Source organism: Salminus brasiliensis, chromosome 9 (assembly GCF_030463535.1).
Source record: "Salminus brasiliensis chromosome 9, fSalBra1.hap2, whole genome shotgun sequence".
Classification (NCBI taxonomy): Eukaryota; Metazoa; Chordata; class Actinopteri; order Characiformes; family Bryconidae; genus Salminus; species Salminus brasiliensis.
The window spans coordinates 6,923,221-6,944,108 of record NC_132886.1 but is presented as its reverse complement, the minus strand read 5'-3'; the positions used below and the strand labels follow the sequence as shown (position 1 = coordinate 6,944,108).

Here is a 20,888-nt window from a genome sequence, read left to right as displayed (position 1 = left end):
TTTGTAAATATTTTTTCATTATTTTTATTTTCATTACTATATGTAGATTAACAGTGTCTGAGAATGTTAAGAATGTGTTTCTTGGCTTTTGAGTTTTATAGCCTCCTCACGCAGACAAAGGGATAGACTTTATTGCAGGGGATATCATTCCAGTTCTTCTGGGCTGTAGGCAAAGGACAAAAACAAGATTAGAAAATTGCTACAGTAAACCTTAATAAAATGATATAGTGTTTAAAGCTGAAACTTACATTCCCAGTTGATGTGAACACAGCACTCTCCACCGCTGTGGTTTGGCTCTTTTGAATTCCACTTGCTGTACCGAAACCTGGTCCCATCAGACCAGACCCAGCTGTTTTTCTGAATTGATGAACACATCCATAGGTCAACTTTTGTACTTTTCTTAAAGAAGATATCATATTTCTGTTAGTTCTGTAGCTGCTGTAAGTGTTACAATATGGCACCAGCAAGGTGGATGAACTCTATGTCCAAATATTTGTGGACACATTTTTTGCACCCATTGCTGACATAAATGTACAAATGCACACACACACACGCACACACACACACACAACTTGTGTAGTCCCTGTATAGAAGTACTGGCAATAGGACTCTATGGAGCAGATAACCTATTGGCAACATGCCTAATGTCAAGTTAGCCCATGCCTGGCAACAGGCATGGTGCCAATAGGTTTATCTGTTAATCTGCTCCAGGTATAAAGTCCCCAGCATTGAGCTGTGGAGCAGTGTATCTGTGTTATCCTGTTTCTTACCTTCTGACAGTTGGAGAGACCGATCCATGTAGGTTTCTCTGCGGGGTCGTAAACACGGATGAGAGCCTTCACCATTTGATACTCATTTTCGCTGTGTATTGAGACCAGGTTAGCAGCCAGATTTATGCAGTAAGCCTAGAAAGAGAGCAACAGTGAAAAAACTGATCTCAGAAATTAACAAAATGATTCGTAGTGATAATCCAGCACTGAAACGATTGAATTCCAGCTGTACTGTTTGCAGCAGATTATGCAAAAACTGGTAATTAAATAGGCCAAATCAAAGTTTTTCAGCTATTTTGTGCTGGTGCCTGTCTACCCTCTGGATCAGTCTTGTCCCACTGTAAACACCCCCTATTTTGCTGTGTTCCTTCCAACCCCTTGTTCTTTTCTGTTTTCTCCCTCTCTCTCTTTTCCATGTATTGAGATGCCCTGATCCGACTGTTCTGTGCTGGTACCACCAGAACTGGCTCTCCACTACCCTGCTGCCCACTGCTATGCTGTCCTGCTCTGGATCCTCATATTGTTTCTCTCTCGCCTCACTGCATTGATGTACAGGTGACTTCCTCTTGATCTGAGGGAGTTTTTCCTTTCCACTGTTGCCTCTGGCTCACACACGAGCCACGAAAACACGAAAATCCATTGTAAAAAGCTATAGAAATAAATCTGAATTGAAATGCAATTAAATTTATTTATAAAATTTAATTTTGTTTTTAAATTCATTTTAACTTAAAGAACCTGAATCTCAATTTTAAAGTTTTATCACCAACCATGACCTATACTCTATTGCAGAAGCTAATTTGCCCTTCATAATAATTAGCTCATAACAGGTATAAACTGCTAGACTGCTGTTTGTTTTGGGTTTGGTAGATTTGCCATACACCTGTTTCAGGTTTGCTCTATCAACCACATTCTGAGCTTACCTCAGCAGTGGTCCAGTCCAATGTGTTGCCAAAATAGCTGAAGCAGCGTCCATCAAAATGCACCCAGCCGTAGGGGCAGCTGGGCTTGCAGTAGTGCTTCTCTTCAGCTGCCCTCTTTACTGGGTTACGGAGTTGGTCTATTAAGAGGAAGCAACTGTTTAGTATTTAGCTTGTTATTATTACAATTCAACGGTTTCAGGTTGTAAAATCAAAAAGTTTACAGTAGTGGCCAGTTCCTTACCTTGAACATATTTATTAAAGTCAGCCTCTACAAAATAAGACAGACGCTAATGTCAACACAAATGTTAGTATGTAATACTACTGAAGAGTATCATGAAGTGCTCAGCTACCATTATTACCTGTCACCGGATTTATTTCCAGATCTGAAAAAAGACACAATGGCAATGAGCCTCAGTTATGTGCTGATCATGATGGCAATCACTGGAGATGGTCTTATGTAGAGTATAGTTTATTGGATTGTGTGTATTCTACACCAGGGGTTGGGAGAACAGGTGGACTGAGGGCCAGATTCCTGCACAGTTTGGGGATTTCCCTTGTCTGACATGACAACTAAATCTAGTAATCTGCCACTATTATTATTATCAACCATCAACCATGGTTACTTTCATGAATAAATTAATATATAATAAAGTAGTTCTGACCAGAGGAGGCTGGGTCCCCCTAGTGAGTCTTGGTTCCTCCCAAGGTTTCTCCAGCTCTAAAAGATTTTTTCCTTGCCACTGTCACCTTTGGCTTTCTTTTTTTAGGGTATTTTAATGCTTTTGTTAATCCATTGTCCTCTTACTGATTTCTGTAAAGCTGCTTTTTGACAATGCCAGGCGTAAAAAGCACTATACAAATACATTTGATTTGATTTGAGCAGAAAAATCACTAAACTGTACAGAGATCTGGCCTTCCAGGACAAGAGATATCATCCCTGTTGCATGCTCTATTACTAAAAGTCCAAAAATTACTAACTAATTATATCTATTTTATTTAGCAGTTTCCTCAGTTTTATCCTGTTGAACTCCAAAAGAAGGGAGAATCTCTTACCAAAGGCTGATGAAGCCATGAAGAGAGCACACATGAAGGCAACAGGAACCATAATGGCTCTTCTTCAGGGGCTAAAAGAAAAGTCTGAGGTAAGTAATTCAATGCAAACTAGTAATTATGAACTACTGAATGCTAATAAAAATTAAGTAGAATGACATGCTCATACCTGCAGTTTGTTCTTAAAGTGGATACAGATAAGGAACCACCTGTGACTTGATGTACCACTAGGAAAAATGTTGTAGTTTTATACTCATCAGAAAGTGGTGGACGCTCCGCCCCTACCACACCACACCACCATTGACTAAGATTATGTCTTGTTTGGCAGCTGTCCTGGTTCCTTCATGCTGCACGTTTTCCATATTGTGTGCCTTTGTCACTGCCAGCCAGATGCTGTTTAATGGATTTATAGATAACGCAAATAACGATGCTATGCATGTGACACAGCTTCAGACAACAGCTTACAGTGCAGCAATGCAGTTTACAGTGTCATTCTAGAGGCATTCAGTTGATTGAATTCACAGTGTATTCTCAAGGTGGAGTGGACAAACATATAAAACATGCAGAAAAATAGCTATTATAAAGTTTATTGGAGTATGTAAACAGGACACTAAGTCACCATGGTGCTGATGAGCCAGTGAATGTAAGGATAGAGGTCAGGGTTTGATGTGTGTGTGTAAGAGTGTGTGGGTGTGTCTAATTGCCTATTCACAATGAGGTGAGATTCACAGTACTGTATATAATTACTACACTTCAGCCTAGTGTGTTGTGTCCTGATGAAGAAGGCCAGAATGCATGTTTCTATCCTCAACATCATAGAGAGCATCCTGGCAAGTAGCATGACTCTGCCTATCAAGGACCTATACTCTGTATAAAGAGGACCTGCAGTATTAGAAAAGCATCCAGGCCAGGCCCTCCAGACTGAAAGGCTCTATATACAATTTCAATTCAGTACACTTAAGATTCAGCAGTTGTTTCCTCATGATTTATTAACTCTCCAGTCTGTTCGGCACTGGAAAAAAGTTAGGTATTTGTACTGAACTCTGGGAAACAAACAAAGTGGCTTGGGCCGAGAAGCACAACACTAGTCCAGGCATTCAGCAACAGGTGGCATACATGTTTGTGCAAAGAACAGGAAAAAGGGGAAGGACAGGGGTCAAAAAAGCAAAGATATCACAAACAAAAGATGAAGTTCTTAGATCAGGCAAATGCAAATACCTGTGTAAACATTGATGAGATGTTTGGACGATGGAGAGACCTCTAAACATTGAAAAACGTGAAAAAGGATGAGGGTGTTGTTCTATTCCTGCTGGATTTGCTCAGTACTGTTTTGTCCCGTTTGTGGACATTTGTGATTGATAATTGGTGACTGGTTTGCTTAGCAGCAGCAATTGAGGCAACACTTTGCTAACTCGCACTCTAGCTAATGCTAACCTAAAATAATGCAAATACCTTATAGATATAAAGCTAATAAAGCCATAATATTCTATCATGGTATTTGGTCATTTGTACGTAGGGTTTTATGTCCAGAAAGATCTAAAAAGATGTTTACTAACAATATGGGATTATTTAGATTCATGCATAATTGGGAATGCTAATCAACATTATCTTCCTTGCTAGCTTAGCTGATGCAAATGTACAGTCCTCTCATCGGTCACTGGAATTTTGTAGAAACAATGTAAACATATTACTCGTGCTAGTTTTAACACGCTGTATTTTGGATGCCATGTGTGTTTGGACGTTGTGTTTTGGATGCCGTCTTTTGGTTTGCAAGCCCAGTCTCATTGTACCGGTGTTTGTTTTGCTGTCAAGTTCAAATGCACTTTTCCAGAATGCCACAACTAAAACTACAACAAAAACAGCCATACCAGGATTCACATAAATTTCCCTATATTCCCTAAGCTCTACATGGAGCCAGGGGCTTCCCTTCGAAGGGTAGTCGGGAAGTAAATACTGGTTTTCCGTCTAGTTGTGCTACTTAGCTTACTGTTATTATTTGCTTGAATGTAACAAAAAGTTTAATAAGTGTACATGGTAAATCAAATTTAAAAAAATAAAAAAAATGTTTTTTCACCTCCCCATAAAAACCTTACATATAAAACAGTTACAGGATACAGTGGGTGAAATAAGTATTTAACACATCACCAATTTTCCATGTAAATATATTTCTAAAGGTGCTATTGGCATGAAATTGCAATGGAATCAAATCATAGAGGTCACAGTTTTTAGAAACCCCTTGTACGGAGAAACTGGTCGCATGAATTGCTCAGGGGATTTTGGCCCATTCCACACAAATACTCTTCAATTCCTGAGGTTTCAGTGGACTCCTTCTATGAATTTCTATGATTAGCTCCTTCCATAGATTTTCAATTGGATTCAGGTCAGGTGATTCGCTGGGGGAGCACCTGTTCATGGCCGGTTTATGATGAAATCCACTTCTTTCCACTTCCGGATTATTGGTTCCCCAACATAGATAGATTTCAGTTGGTGTCATGACTTTCCATTAATCTCACTTTCTTCATGTGTTCAGTACTTTTCTCCTGTGTCATTTCTCATTATTACACATAACTTTTGAAAAAATATGTAAACAGTTCATGGGCTTCCATAATTTCTTTGCATATGTGGATTGAAAAGGTTGTCACCAACAACGTGATAATGTTATTTCAATAGCACCTTTAAAGATATATTTTTACTTGGAAAATTGGTGACGTATTTAATACTATTTAACCCGCTATAGAGCGGATAAGCATACATAGGTTAATAAAAAATAGCTCAGTGCAGCAATCATGTTAAAAGACTATTAGCAAGTTTAATAGCTTGAGTGCAAAATAAATAAAAGACTTACAGTACAGTTACACATTATAATGCCAACCAGAAGGCATTGCAGTAAATTTACTAGACAGAATCCGATCAGATTGACTGATAATTCATTTCGCTTTCTGAGCTTTTTGATTCTCCCACAAGGAGCCCAGGTCTCTCTGTTGGACTCCAATCATCTTAACAAATAAATGAGCAGGTGTCCCAATACTTTTGTTCTGTTTATGTTGTTGTTATGATTAATTTCTTGTTGTATTGCTGTTGTACTGTTATCAGACAGACTTTACTAGACTCTACTTTTAGAGCAGAGAGAACACATATCTAAGACAACCAGTACAGTTTTCTTTATTTTTATGTATTTAGACCCTGGATCAGTCAGGGTCAACAGCAAGAGTAAACTCTAAAAGGTACATTTTCTAAAAACCAAGGGTCATTATTATTATCCAAAGTTCACAATTTCAAATGCTTTGCTACTTTTACAAATACATAAAGCCCCAAACCTGTGTCATCCCATCCCATGTCCCTTTATAGTCACAATTAGAAAGTCTGTCTATAGAAGTCTATCAGTGGCAAATATTGAGTTAAGTAATTTGCTCCTGATAGTTACATTTGACTAAAGGGTGTTTCTGTGCAATTGTATAACTCAGATGTTTATAATGACCAGTTATTGTGTTTATAAATGGCACTGCCACATGCTACCTCTGTTGCTGAACTCATGCTGACCATCTGATTTGGTTTGGGATTTCGAACAATCCCAAATCCATGTATCTCTTATTCAGAGTGGACAGACATTTCACGTTCACAATCTGCTCTAATATCCACAAAGAATATCCTGGAGAAGCAGTCCAAAAACAAGATGAACTTGTGATTCATCCCTGTTCCAGATCCTGCTGACGTGTCAGATGCTCTCAAATATTTTAGTGTGCTACAAAAGACAATTTTAAGGTATAATAAACAGTTCCTTTTGTTTCTGAGAGGTCCTTTACCGAGAGCTGATGATGACTGAGCAACAAACTGTGTGCCTGCAGTTTACAGACTGATAGGGAAGGATTAGGATTAGGTCACAATATCTCAAAGATGCATTGAGACAGAGGAGGCAGCAGGTGTTGCATAAGCATCACATGTGGCAGAGAAGAAGGGCTAGCATCCCGTTACAACCGTAGATACTTCAGCCTCTTCTACAAATAACAGCTGGAGGGCGACACTGTGCATTTTGGAACAATGTTCAATGGACAAATACAGACAGAAAATATATGAGCTTACTAATACATCTCAGATGTACTGTCTTCTATTTTCATATATTTATCTTGTTCTCTTCTGGTAGTTTTTATGAATATTATTTTTTGGTTGTAGAAAGCAGAAACCTCACTTTTAACAAGCATGTATTTGTAATAGTGTTGGATAGCGGGGACCTGGTGCTATTATTAATAAAGAAAAAAGAATGGGAGTTTCTGAAAGCTTTAAATTTGACAAGTTGCACAATGTATAACTAACATTACTTTTTTGAACATAATTATTCAACACCGACATTATAGGGTTAGTTAAGCTAAAACCAAACCCAAAAAAATGTTCCAGCAATAAAACAGATAACATTATATATTGGGTGATTTTTTTTAATTCATTTTTCCATTGAAAACAAGACAGGATTTCATTGATATGATAAAAAATGACTATGAAGTCAAATGCCTCATTAGATACAGGTCAAATTGCATGAAGACTAGCATCGTCACATTTATCACTTAGAACTCCAAATATCTCACTCCATACTGCTGAGATGACCTTTTAAACTAAGTGCCCCACGTAATGCAGTTTAAAGTGTTAAAATAGAAACCTAAATACCCCACTCCCACATCTGACAGAACCTTCATACAGTTCAGAGAACATGGCTGGAAAATTGGAGCTGGAAGCTGATAAAGCAATCAGTTGTTCAATAAGGTCATGGTACCTCTAACTGCTGAAGTGTGTATATGCAAGACTGTTGGACATCTGAACAAGCATGTACAGAAATGCTACATTCCCAACAATTCATACTTAAATGTCGTTGGATAGATGGAGAAATTCCACAAAACGCCACAATCTAAGATGTACTAGAACAGATGATGTGGATTAGAGCCTAAATTGAAGAGAAGTCCAAATGCCCAACTCTATTCACTTGAAAGCATAGGCCATAATTAATAAGACTGCTGAGTTGTTTTAGTCCCGGGCCAAGAACTTTGACCCCATCTCCACACCCCCTTTAGGGGCACAATATGTGTTTTTAATTCAGTGTTCCTTCCATTCAAATTTGTTTCTTTTTTGTTACATTTTTTCATTTGGCAGAAAGACAAGATATCCTTGTTATGTAAAAGAGAACATTAAATGTTGTCCTTCACAGAGTTAAACATACCTGAAATAGAACTTTTAAATTATGTCCTTCATAGAGTTAATATTATCTCAAATAGAACTTTAAATGCTCTACTTCATAGTGTTAATAGTACCTGAAATTAAAACTTTAAATACCATACTTGTGAATCGTACCTGCACCAGGACTTTAAAGGCTGTACTTCATACTGCTAAAATGATGTAAAAGAAGGTACTTCATAGAGTTATTAGTACCTGGAAGAAGATTATAAAAATCTGTCCTATATATAGGTAAAAGTATTTGAAAGAGAAATTCAAATGCCACATGTCATAAAGAAAATTTCCCCAGAAACAGAACTTTAAATGCTGTCCTTCAAGGAGTTAATATGTCCTGAAATAGAACTTTAAAATGCTATCTTTTATAAAGTTAATAGTGCCTAAAATGCCTGAAAATGAACTTTTAAAACTGTCCTTCATACAGGTAATAGTATCTGTCATAGAATTTCAGCTTATTTCTTTCATGGAGTTGATAGTACCTGAAATACTTTAAATGTTGTGCTTCATAGAAATAATAGTCCCTGAAATTGTGAGCTTTTAAATATCATCCTTTATAGAATAAATAGTACCTGAAATAAAACTTTAAATTATGTCCTTCATGGAGTTATTAATACCTGAAATAGAATTTTAAATAGAATTTAATTTTAACAGTAATGTTAATACTTTGAAGGGTGTACTTCATAGAATTAATAGTACCTGAATTAGCCCTTTAAATTCTGTTCTTCATAGAGTCAATAATATCCAAATTAGAAACCCAAAAATTCTTTTTACAGTTAGAACCACCTGAAGTAAAACTTTAAATGATGTAGTGTATAGAGTTAATAGTAGCTGAACTTGTAGATGGTGTCCTTCATGTAGTTAATAGTACCTGAAATATAACTTAAATTATGTCCTTCATAGAGTTAATTGTCCATGACTAACTTTAAATGCCACACTTTGTAAAGTTAATAGTGCCTGAATATAATAGTACCTGAACTATAGAGGTAATATTACCTGAAATAGAACTTTTAAATAATATCCCTCATAGAGTTAATAGTATCTGAAATAGAACTTTAAATGACTTCCTTTTTTGAATTTATATTACCTGAAATTGGACTTTTAAATTCTGTCCTTTATAGATATAATAATGCTAAATACCCCACTCCATACATCTAAAAAAAACCTCCTACAGTTAAGTAGGAAGCCAGGAGCTGATAAAGCTTTCAGTTGTCCAGTAAGGTGCTGCTTTAAGCAAGTCTACTGAACACATGTCAAGCACAGTGGTAAGAGCCCGCTAAATGCCCTAAATGTAAATGTTTACACATGCAGCATATGTGCATACAGCATAACTCTGTACAAATGACAAATTACAGCTCAACCCATTCAGAATACAGAAATCCCTTTTAGAACCCAGTGGAATAATTCTTATTACTGAAAAATGCAGTGAAGCTCCACCTATTTAGAATACAGCAGCACAGCTCTGCCCATTCTGCATGAAGAAGTATAACTCTGCCCTTTAAGCATACATTTCTTTAGTCTTTAGTCCCCCATTCAGCATACAGCTATGTAGCCCATTAATTCCACAGGGGATTAGCCACAATACAACAGTGTACATCAGCCCACAGCAGTATAGCCATGCCCATACATTTATGCTAAGTTTAAGTCTGTCAGGGCAGCCAATCAGAACAGAACACATTTACATATGTTTTAAAAGGGACAGTAACAAAAATCTTTTTAAACAGCCTGATAATGGGTAACTCTTTTTGGTGTGCATGGACAGGACTTTATAACTACTTGGAATAATAATTTAAAAAAAAGGTTGATGGCCTCACTGCGCCGCTGTTCCACTGAAACAGGTTGACACTGATTCTTAGTGGTGTTAATCTATTAAAATGTTTAATGACGATTCTGTGATTAATTTTGATTAATCACAAGTTAAACTGCTAGCAAGCACATACTTGATTTCATTTTTGTGAGGCAAAACAAATGAATGTGCCTAATAAACTGCCAAGTGGAATTTGGTTTATGTATTTCTTGTGATATCTCAGTGTAGTTTTGAGAACTTCAGCCTCAAACACAACTAAGCTTGCACACAGAAGCTTTAATAGAGAAAATGCTTTACCAACTTTTAATAGACCAATGATCGTGTGTGTGTTTGTGTAAGAGAATAAGAGTAAGCTATAAGACTTAATCCATATTTCAGCATAAATAAAGTGTAATATACCCCCTGAGCTCAGCAGCAGCGAGTAGTATATATATATATATATATATATATATATATATATATATATATATATATATATAATAGTTCAGTCCAGAATTGCTTTTGCCAAGTTTATTCAAAGAACAATCTGACAAAAAAAAAAGTTTTTTGATGCAATGAGAAAGAAAATGAAAAGATTTACCAAAACCCTTTGAGATATTGCTTAAAGTAATTTGATTGGCATAAATTAAAATGAATAAATGTGAAAGTATCTCCTCTTCCTCAGAGTGAACTCATTGGTTCCACAAACAATTTAGTCTGTGCCTGGATAACAACCAATTCTCTGCTTGCTATTAACCCCTCTTCATTAGACAATCCTGCAGCTGTTCTTTTTAAAGCCAAAACAATTTCAAGTCATTTACTGTCTGTGTGATGAGTCCTGTCCCCAGGAAGACTTGTCAACATTGTCCACCTTGGAGTCCTGAGTCCCCCAATTTATAATCTAACTGTTCTTTCTTCCAAAGGACAGGACATTAGTCACCATGCTGGTGAAATATCCTCAGGCTTTCCCTATCAGTCTATCCTTTCACAGTAGCAATACATTTTCCCTGATTAATTCTTTAATTCCCCTAAACATTGTCACTGTCAAACAAAAAGGTGTGTCACAATTTCATGATGAATGGATCATTAGTAAAACTGTTTTCTTCTAAGATTAGAAGTTTTTTTACATCTCCTGTAAAGTTTGCATTTTGAAAATACAAGATTTTAGTGTGACAGTGACAATATTTTTATCATTACAAATCAACACTCACAAAAAGAGAATATATGTTTGTAAATCAAAACAAAACCAGACCCAGATCAGTAAAGAAAAAAGAAAGTTAGACATTTGGATTGAACACAAGAAAACCCTGATCAGAAATCGGTGTCAGACATTTGACTGTGTTCCCTGGCAGTTAGTGTTTCACACAAGGCTCTTTACACAGACAAATGGATACTGCAGTTCACATGGGATATCATTCCAGTTCTTCTCACTTGTAAGCAAAGAAATAAAAATAAACTATATTATAAAGCTACTATAGAGTCTTCAGCATCATAATTAACAGAGAAGTTAAACCAAGTGGGAGTCAGCAGAGAAATGACTAAACTCTGCTGGACTGTGGCATTGAAATGGAGCTGAATACCCTTGCTATGTACAGTCCAAAACAATATTTCAAATATAGATCATTTAATCAACAGCTTAATATTATTTTTTATTCAACTGAAACCTACCAGCCCAATTGAGATGAACACAGCATTCGGAATTGAGATTATTGGGCTCATTTGCATTCCACCTGCTGTAATCAAACTTTGTCCCATCAGACCACAACCAGGTAAACCTCTGAAAAGAAATGTGTAATGACTTCCAGTTAAGTGAGATTCATGGGTCATCTTGCAAGCAATACTCTTTTGAGTTCCTACCCATTTTTTTAATGACAAGTTGAGGGGTCTGAGGGTCATGGCAAAACCTTTAGCTCAGCTTGCACCTTCTGAGGTAGTAGTGTGTGGTAATCTGTCCAGGGGGTATTCCTGACTTGTACTTTCTGCAACCCTGACCAGGAAAAAAGAGGGTAAAAAGATGAATGTATAGATTTAGCAGTCCAAAAACAAGATGAACTTGTGATTCATCCCTGTTCCAGGTCCAGCTGTCTTGTCAGAAGCTCTTAAATATTTTAGTGTGCTTCAAAATACAATTATAATTTACAATAAACAGTTATTGTTGTTTGAGTGGTCGTTCACCGAGAGCTGATTGTGACTGAGCAAAAAACAGGAAAAAATGTGTGCCTGCAGTTTATAGACTGATTAGGACAGATTAAGTCACAATATCTCAAAGATGCATTGAGACAGAGGAGGCAGCAGGTGTTGCACAAATGTCACATGTGGCAGAGAAGAAGGGCTAGCATCCCGTTACAACTGTACAAAATTGTGGACAAAATTGTTGGTACCCCTCGATTAATGAAAGAAAAACCCACAATGGTCACAGAAATAACTTGAATGTGACAAAAGTAATAATAAATAAAAATGCTATAAAAAGTAACCAATGAAAGTCAGACATTCCTTTTCAACCATGCTTCAACAGGTTGTTTTGATAACCAGGTTTATGGACGAACCGAATGTCAAAGTCTTGCAGGCAAAGACACCATCTGGCCAAGCGCCCCGTAGAAGATGGACGGGACATGAGCCATTTCAGGCTACTATGGTCTGTGTAAACGGTTATTGGAAGACCTTCAATGTATAGCCTGAAATGCTTGAGAGCCCAAATAACACCCAAACATTCCTTTTCTGTTGTGGAGTAGGGCTTCTCAGACTTATGAAGTGTTCGACCGGCATAGGCTATGACAACCTCTCTTCCAGTGTTGTCACGCTGCATAAGCACTGCACCCAACCCTATGTCGCAAGCATCCGTATGAAGACAAAACGGACGGTTCAAATCAGGGAAGCTTAAAATTGGTGCTGAAGTGAGGCAGCTTCTCTGATAATCCATTGCCTGCTGACAGTCTGTGTTGGGGTATCGTGCCGGGTCAGGGCAAACAGAGGTTCGGCATGCCAGGCATAGTTGTTCACAAACCTCCGGTAGTAACTGGTAAGACCCAGAAACTGTCTTACTTGCCTCACGTCTGGCGGCACAGGAAAGGCCAACACAGCACTTATCTTATCTGTATCAGGAAGGATACCTTTGGGTGTGACTCTGTAACCCAGGAATTTGAGATCATCATGACAAAATTGACATTTTCACAATTTTAGGGATAAACCTGCCTGCTCAAGCCTCAAGAACACAAGTCAATAAGATGTTATTCGAAGCTTGGTGAAACAATCACAATATCGTCCAAGTAAACAGCACAGCATTTGTAGATAAGGCTGGCCAAGATGGTGTTCATAACCCTCTGGAATGTAGCAGGGGCATTACAAAGGCCAAAGGGCAGGACCCTGAACTTGAAAAGACCACAGTGGGATGTAAACGCAGTTTTCAGTCTAGAGCTCTCCTCCACCCCAACTTGCCAGTATCCCCGAGCTAAATCAATAGTGGAGATAAATTTTCTTCAAGCCAGGAAATCGAGATACTCATCCACTCTTGGCAATGGGTACTTGTCCTTCACAGTTACATTGTCTATACAATATAATCTACACAGAATCTGGCCTCTCCTGATGGTTTAGGTACAATGACCACCGGTGCGGCCCAGTGTCCTGAGGCTGGTTCGATAATGCCCTCCTCAAGCATGGACTGAATTTGTTCTTCAATGAGCCTCTTCTTTGGAGGAGAAGTGCGGTATGGGGGAAGATGGATTATCCCCCATACCGCACTTTATCTTCATACCGCACCTTATCTTCTCCATGTTTGTTTACAGCTGAAAGTGAAGCGCCAGTGTCCAATGTTGCAGAGACAGCATGATTCCTCAGCTTAACACGGACACAAAATGGGGTGTTCCACGAAACTGTGGAAGACGCATCCACAATATGGGCTAAGTGGGGAACATCAGCAGTGTTAGTCACATGCTTATTAAAGTCAGGCGAATCGCGTGGTGGCAAAGAGTCACGCCGGTACGGCCTCCCACCTTTCGCATGGCCATGTGGATGCCCATTCCTTTGGGGACGTTCGTGAACGGAAAACTGCCTGCTCAACCCACCCTGGGGTTGTGAAGAAAACCACTTTGGTTGCCTGTCCCGTCCCCCTGAGTAGTTTTAGGATTGCACTCAGGGCAGGTTCGAGACGTATAACCAGGCAGTGAGCACTTATAGCAGATGACAGACTTAACTGACGTAAGGGAAATCCCACGAGAACTGCTGGAGTCATGGGAGTAGTTTTAGGATTGCACTCAGGGCAGGTTCAAGACACATAACCAGGCATTGAGGACTTATAGCAGACGACAGACTGCATGAAGCTTGTGGGCCCACAACAGAAGATCCGAGACAGAAGATATACAAGAGCCATATAGAGCAATAGTGTATTTCTCTAGCGTATGCTTGCAGATCAGCTCAACCTGATCTGGTTCAGCCAGTGGATGTCTCAGCTTGGCAAACTCACTTAACATGTGTGCAACAAAAGTCGGAAAAGGCTCATCCGAAGCTTGAAAGTAGTCAAGAATTCTCCTCCAAGTTTGCTCCTGACCATCAGAAGGAATAAAGGCCTTCTGAAAAAGCTGGGAGAAATGGGCCCAACTATCAATATGCGGCATTAGAACTTGAAACCAACAGCTTGGCTCACCCGTGAGGAAACGAGGCAATTCAGAAAGGATCCGAGCATCCGACAAGCCCATATCACGCTGGTAGCCTCCAACCATTGGCGGAGTGCCACCAGAATTACCGAACTTGGGAGGTTCAAGTTTAGACTGTTGCAGTAGCAAAGTAAGAACACGGGACATGCTACTGAGCACAGCAGAATCTGACAAGAGTTGTCAAGAGCTGACAAGAGAGTGTCTGTACTTGTAAAAAGGAGTTGAAACAATCTCTCAACATCCGCATCTCTTGTTGCAACAAGCAAACTCAGTTCTCTAGACTGTCACCGTGTGGCTCAGGTACAGTTGTACATGGCCCAAAGTCATCGTCATCAGTCACAATGTCTCTTGCTCCTGCGTTTAGCGAATTCAGTTCACCATAAACAAAGTATTCGTCAGCGAAAACGTCCCATCCAAAAAGCTAATCGTTAGCAGCGCAATAAGCAAAGTAGCTTAGCACTAATGGCTAACACCACAGCTAATTGGCTTTGTAGCCACCCCAAAAAGGATTTCGTTATCCAAACTTACAAAGCTCCAAAGCCGAATACAGGCCACAGGGTATCAAGAGAATAGTTCGGGTGCCATTTTTGTAACGAATGGAAGTATGATGTTAGGTGGGTGCTCTTGTGGAGAGGTGAATACTTAGCTCCATTAAGAGACACGCAGGGAACACGTCGTGCAGGGGTTTCAGAGTCATTTTTAATGAGCAATGAAAGCACCTAGACTTCACTCGTCACAACTTCCCAGACAACACCAGCTGGGGAACCCAGGCTACAATCCAGCACAGTTCACCATACGCACACACTCTCCTGCATTTTCCTCCACACTCCATTATTCGCTCTGGCTCTCACCGTGCACATGCGCACTGTACCCCACCTTAAAGTGACTGTTACAACACCATGTCACCAAACAGTACAGTGACTACATGTAGCCCTATATATATGCCCACTGAGCAATTACAAGATTGTAGACACCTGTGGTGATAATTAGTGGACACACCTTGATTTAACATGTCTTTTTGGTCACATTTTTTTCAGGGGCACCATCATTTTTGTCCAGGCCTGTTTAATGAGTTTACTTTTTAAAATAATTCTGTTGAAGCATGGTTTAAAATCAGTGTTGGATTTTCATTTGTTCATTTTCATAAAAAAAAATATTACTTTTGTCAGATTCAAGTTATTTCTGTTTTTTCTTTTATTAACCGAAGGGTACCAACAATTTTGTCCTCATGTGTAATGGCGTGGATGTGTGTATCTTATGTGATGAAACCCTTTCTTTTTTATAATTGTTTTGTGTAATGCATTAATTGAAAAAGTTTTGTGCCTTATTCGCCTACTAGATGTTGCCCTACTTCAGTTACAGAGAATTCCAGAAGTTACAGAGGTACTATGTAAATGAACCAATTTATACATTTGTTCATCTATTCTAATAGTGGATGTGGTAGTACTAGTAGTAGCAGTAGTACTAATAGCAGTACAGGTAGTAAGACAAGACAACTGTATTTACCATTTCTTTCAAACATCAGTGAAACACACATAGTGTGTTATAGTGAGCACACATTCCCAGATGGTGGACAGCATTGCTGTAGCTGGGCTTTGCTTGAGGGCCAAACAGTTGCAGGTTGCCGAACCCAGGTATCGAACCCACAACCTGGTCATTTATAGCCTGGTGCTTTAACCACTGAGCCATCACTGCCCCTACAGTAGTAAATAATTTGCTTGTGGATCAATGTGTCCAGACAGATGAACAGCTGTGGATGATTCTTTAATGAGGAGCTGTGGAGCTCCATGTGGAAATCATATTTCATAGGAACTCTTTGGATTGTGGGTTCCAGCTTTACAGGTTCACCACACCGTCTCTACACACTGTATAGAGGGTTTGAGAATTACTGTGAAAAAACTATAATTATTAGAGGTGTCAATCTATTAAAAAGTTTAATGGCATTAATCACATTCTGTGATTAATTATGGTTGAACATGTAGAACATGATGAAACTTGGACACAGAAGCTTTAATAAAGAAACTGTTTCAACAACTTTTAAGAGATAAATGGATGATCAGTCATTGGGCTGGATTAAGCGAAGAGCTAAGAGAGGAGCAGATGTGTGTGTGTAAGACAATAAGAGTTAAGAGTTATAAAGTTAGAAGACTTAAATAAAGTGTAATCTAACCTCTGAGATCAACAGTAGCAAATATATAAATATATATATATATATATATATATATATATATATATATATATATATATATATATATATATATATATATATATATATATATATATAGTTCAGTCCAGAATTGGTTTTGCCAAGTTTATTCAAAGAACAATCTGACAAAAAAGTTTTTTTGATGCAAAGAGAAAGAAAATGAAAAGACTTTCCAAAACCGTTAAAGATATTGCTTAATGTAATTTGACTGGCATAAATGAACATAAACTTAATAAATATGATTTACTCTCAGAGCGAACTCATTGGTTCTGCAAACAATTTAGTGTCTTCTGCCTGGATAACAACCAACTCTCTGCTTGCTTTTAACCCCTCTTAATCAGGCAATCCTGTAGCTATTCTTTTATTTTATATTTAATTTTTTATTCTATATTTGTTTATTAATTGTTTAGTACCTAACTGTAACAAATGACAGGACATTAGTCACTATGCTGGTGAAATATCCTCAGGCATTCCCTATCAGTCTATGGAAGCCTTTCATGGAAGCAGTAACTTGTCCCTGATTAAACGTTTAATTCTCCAAAACATTGTCACTGTCTATTAAGCACAATTTAAATCTGGTGTGTGACAATTTCATGATGAATAGACCATTAGAAAAACTGTTTTTCTATCTTCTAAGATTATAAGTTTTTTTTCCTTCTCCTGTAAAGTTTGCATTTTGAAAATATTTTAAAAGAGAATCCTAGAAGAGAATATATGTTTGTAAATCAAAACAAAACCAGACCCTAATAAAAAGAATGAAAAAAGAAAGTCATAGACATTATTTGGATTGAACACAATACAACCCTGATCAGAAATCGGTGTCAGACATTTGACTGTGTTCCCTGGCAGTCAGTGTTTTACACAAGCCTCTTCACACAAACAAACGGATACTGCAGTTCACATGGGATATCATTCCAGTTCTTCTCACCTGTAGGCAAAGAAAATCAAGGTTTAAAATAAACTATACTATAAACCTACTGTAGAGTCTTCAGCTCTGGTCCTGGAGGTCAGTAGCCCAGCTCAGTTGGGTAATTTCTTTTCTCAAACACACCTACTATCACAATTAACAGAGAAGTTAAACCAAGCATGAGTCAGAAGAGAAATTAACTAACTCTGCTGCACTGTGGCCTTGGAATGGAGCTAAACACCCTCGCTATATACAGTCCATAACAATATTTCAAATATAGATAATTAATTTAATCAACAGCTTAATATTGCTTTTTTTCAACTGAAACCTACCGGACCAGTTGAGATGCACACAGCATTCAGAATTGAGATTGTTGGGCTCATTTACATTCCACCTGCTGTAGTCAAACTTTGTCCCATCAGACCACAACCAGGTAAACCTCTGAAAAGAAATGTGTAATGACTTCTAGTTCTGTGAGATTCATGGTTCATCTTGCACGCACTACTCTTTTGAGGTCCTACCCATTTTTTAATGATGTACGAGTTGGGGGTGGTGAGGGTCATGACAAAACCTTTAGCCCAGCTTGCACCTTTTGAGGTAGTACATTGTGGATTTTAAAGTGTGTTGAGGCCATTCTCTTTTCATCTTCAGCTTTCCTACAGATCATTAACATTTGCTTTTATAAAGGGTTAGAGCAACTGGGAGCCAGTCATTTAAGCAGGTAACCTTGGCTGTCTTTGGAAACAGGGACAATGGTTACCAGTTCAAGACTGAGAGAACGTGTTGAAGATGTCTGCCAAGACTTCAGCTAACTGATCGGTGCATGCTTTAAGCCCTCTGCTGGCTAGGTCATCTACGCCAGCTGATTTGTGCGTGTTAACAGACTAAAATGATATCAGGGATAGAGACAAAGCGTAAGTGGGATTTAACTAGGAGGGAGCTTTCTCCTGGGGTGTAATTAAAATAAAACTATGGGTTAAGACAAGCTGTGATGGCATGTAATCAAAATTAGGGAGGAGCATTTTTTAAACAAGAAGCAGCCTTTGTGAAGAAAACCCAAATGTCACTGACATAACATCTAGTCAAGACCAATGTTAAAATGTTTTTTTTTTTTGTACAAATAAAACAATTCTGCAAAAAGAACTGCAGTTCTGCAGTTCTGATTTCTTACCTTTGGGCAGTCATGGAGGCCGATCCATGTAGGGTTCTCCTTGGGGTCATTAGCACGAATAAGAGCCTTCACCAGCTGATATTCACTTATGCTGTGCATTGAGACAAGGTTACCGCCAAGCTTTAAACATTCAGCCTAGAAAGAGAGCAAGAGGGAAGTCTTTTTGATTTCTGAATTGCTTCCACTACTAATTTTGCTTATAATTGTTATTAAATTATTATTAAAACTTATAATGTATTTCTATCTCTTCTGCCAACATTATTTTTTTTGTCAATTTGTTTGCTTTTGTGTGTTTTCCTCTAGGGTGTGTAGCTTTAAATGGTATGCCCCTAATGCCCCTAAAACAGTTTAGAGTTTACCTCAGCTGTGACCCAGTTCACAGATTTGGGAATGTAGCTGAAGCAGCGTCCATTGAATTTCACCCAGCCTGCTGGGCAGTTGGGCCCACATATATCTGCCGCCTTCGCTGGGTATTTGATTTGTTCTGTTCAGTGGGAAAATGTTAGGATAATGCAGACTTTTTTATAATCATACAAATCATAGTTGACTCTGTGCCAGTTCTTTACCTTGAACAAATGCATTGAAATCAGCATCTAGAAAATCAGACAGAAAATAATATTATTATAATCACTGGCCTACAACCTTAATGGCTTTACTACTGAAGAACATTATAAAGAGCAGAACTGCTGTCATTACCTGTTACAAGTTTAACCACCTCCCCTGCTATACGTGAAAATGAAAGAAAAGCCATCAGATGCTACAGGGTTCATTTTGATCATTTGCATTTAATTTCATTTATCTGTAGCCTCTTAAACTACACTTACCTGAAGCTGCTGAAGCCACAAAGCAAACAACAAGCAAAGACAGTTCAGCCACATGACCCATAATGATAATGACTCTTCAGCTGAAAAAAAAGAACACATTTGGCACAGTAGGCACTTACTACACATTGAATACTAACTGTACCTGTGGTTTAACTGTACCTGCAGGTTGTCCGTAATCTGGATCTGGATGGTGATTTGATGCCCCAGCAGGGAAGGTGCTGCCGTTTTATATTCTCCAGAAAGTAAAGGACATCCCCACAAACCCCAGCCTCTTTGATTGAAACATGATCTTTCTTTAGAATTGCTTATCTGTATGTCTTGTGTGTTTTTGTTCCTGCCGAACTGGAAGTGTTTTTTTAAATATCTATTTACACTTCTGATAAGAAATAATGAACCCCTCAAAGAAAGTAAGGATTTCCAATTTTTAAATGGATTTTTACAATCTTTCAGCTGGAGTAAATCTTTATTAGTTGGCTGATGCTCCAAACAAACAAACAAAAAAGATTGATTGTAGTAGTTCAGAGTAGTGGTATATATAGTTTTACTGCCATACTTATTCAACCCCCATATAATCATGATAATATTTAAACCTACCACTAGTCTGTTTCACCGGAGCTCCAGCTGTGATGTATTTGTATAAACACCATGGATATGTGCTTAAGGTGGCAACTGAAGTAAAAAGCCATAAATGTTTTTTTGTCAAAAACAATTTTTGCAGCAAAAGAAAAAATATGATATTTAAAGATATCCAGGACCTAACACACTCCTAGAGATGTCATTGGGAGCATTGTAAGTTCAAAATTTAACAAAGGTTTCAAGAAGCCTTAACCTCCTTATCAGGATAATGACAAAAGAAAATAACATGTTACTGTAAAAAAAAACTTCCATGATGACTTGATGAAGGCTTGGACAAATCAATAAGAACCATAAGAAATTTGCTTAATAATCACATACTTGATGCACCTTTCCTATCCAAGAAACACTGGAATATGCCAGAAGGAGTTTAGATAGGCCTTCAGAGATCTGGGACATCATTCTGTGGAGATGTTTGATTAGTGATGTGGGGATGTGCTGCAGGAATTGGAAATTATTACTGTAGTCAGTAACTAGCTGCTCAGAGTTCATAATTAAAAAAGAGAGGAGAGGAAGGTTTCCTCCCTTATTTTGGGGCTTTTGGTCCATTTATTGTGTAATTTTAACACTAACATACAAGTGCCAGATTTACTTTGTCAGAAAGTCAAAAACAACCAGAATTGAGATACAAGTTGTTTCGCATGACCACGTTGTTGTGTTTGCAATTTGCCCTGCAATGTGTACATATTGTTTTTTTTGACCACATGCTTTTTGTGTTAAACATCCTTTTTTGACCAAAGGAAAAAAATTTATCTTCTTCA

General features: G+C 38.1%; 1 protein-coding gene across 1 annotated transcript; it reads right to left on the bottom strand.

Annotated features, from left to right (window-relative positions):
- Positions 1 to 95: 95 nt before the first annotated feature.
- On the bottom strand, positions 96 to 19,555 carry LOC140562250 (C-type mannose receptor 2-like). The gene is made up of 11 exons (XM_072687742.1): positions 19,495 to 19,555; positions 19,030 to 19,154; positions 18,671 to 18,805; positions 17,832 to 17,940; positions 17,454 to 17,520; positions 14,377 to 14,537; positions 2,050 to 2,073; positions 1,691 to 1,827; positions 771 to 905; positions 249 to 357; positions 96 to 163 (listed from the first exon to the last, which is right to left on the bottom strand). The coding sequence occupies exons 1-11, from the start codon at positions 19,553 to 19,555 to the stop codon at positions 96 to 98; spliced, it is 1,131 nt and encodes a 376-aa protein (XP_072543843.1).
- Positions 19,556 to 20,888: the final 1,333 nt, after the last annotated feature.

Excerpts from the sequence above, each read along its gene's own strand:
- LOC140562250 (XM_072687742.1), bottom strand. The coding sequence starts at position 19,555 with ATGGGTCATGTGGCTGAACTGTCTTTGCTTGTTGTTTGCTTTGTGGCT. Across the intron at positions 19,155-19,494 it reads TGTGGCTTCAGCAGCTTCAG|AACAAATCAAATACCCAGCG; the intron begins GTAAGTGTAGTT and ends CCCACTGAACAG. Across the intron at positions 1,828-2,049 it reads GGAAATAAATCCGGTGACAG|ACCAACTCCGTAACCCAGTA; the intron begins GTAATAATGGTA and ends TCCTCTTAATAG.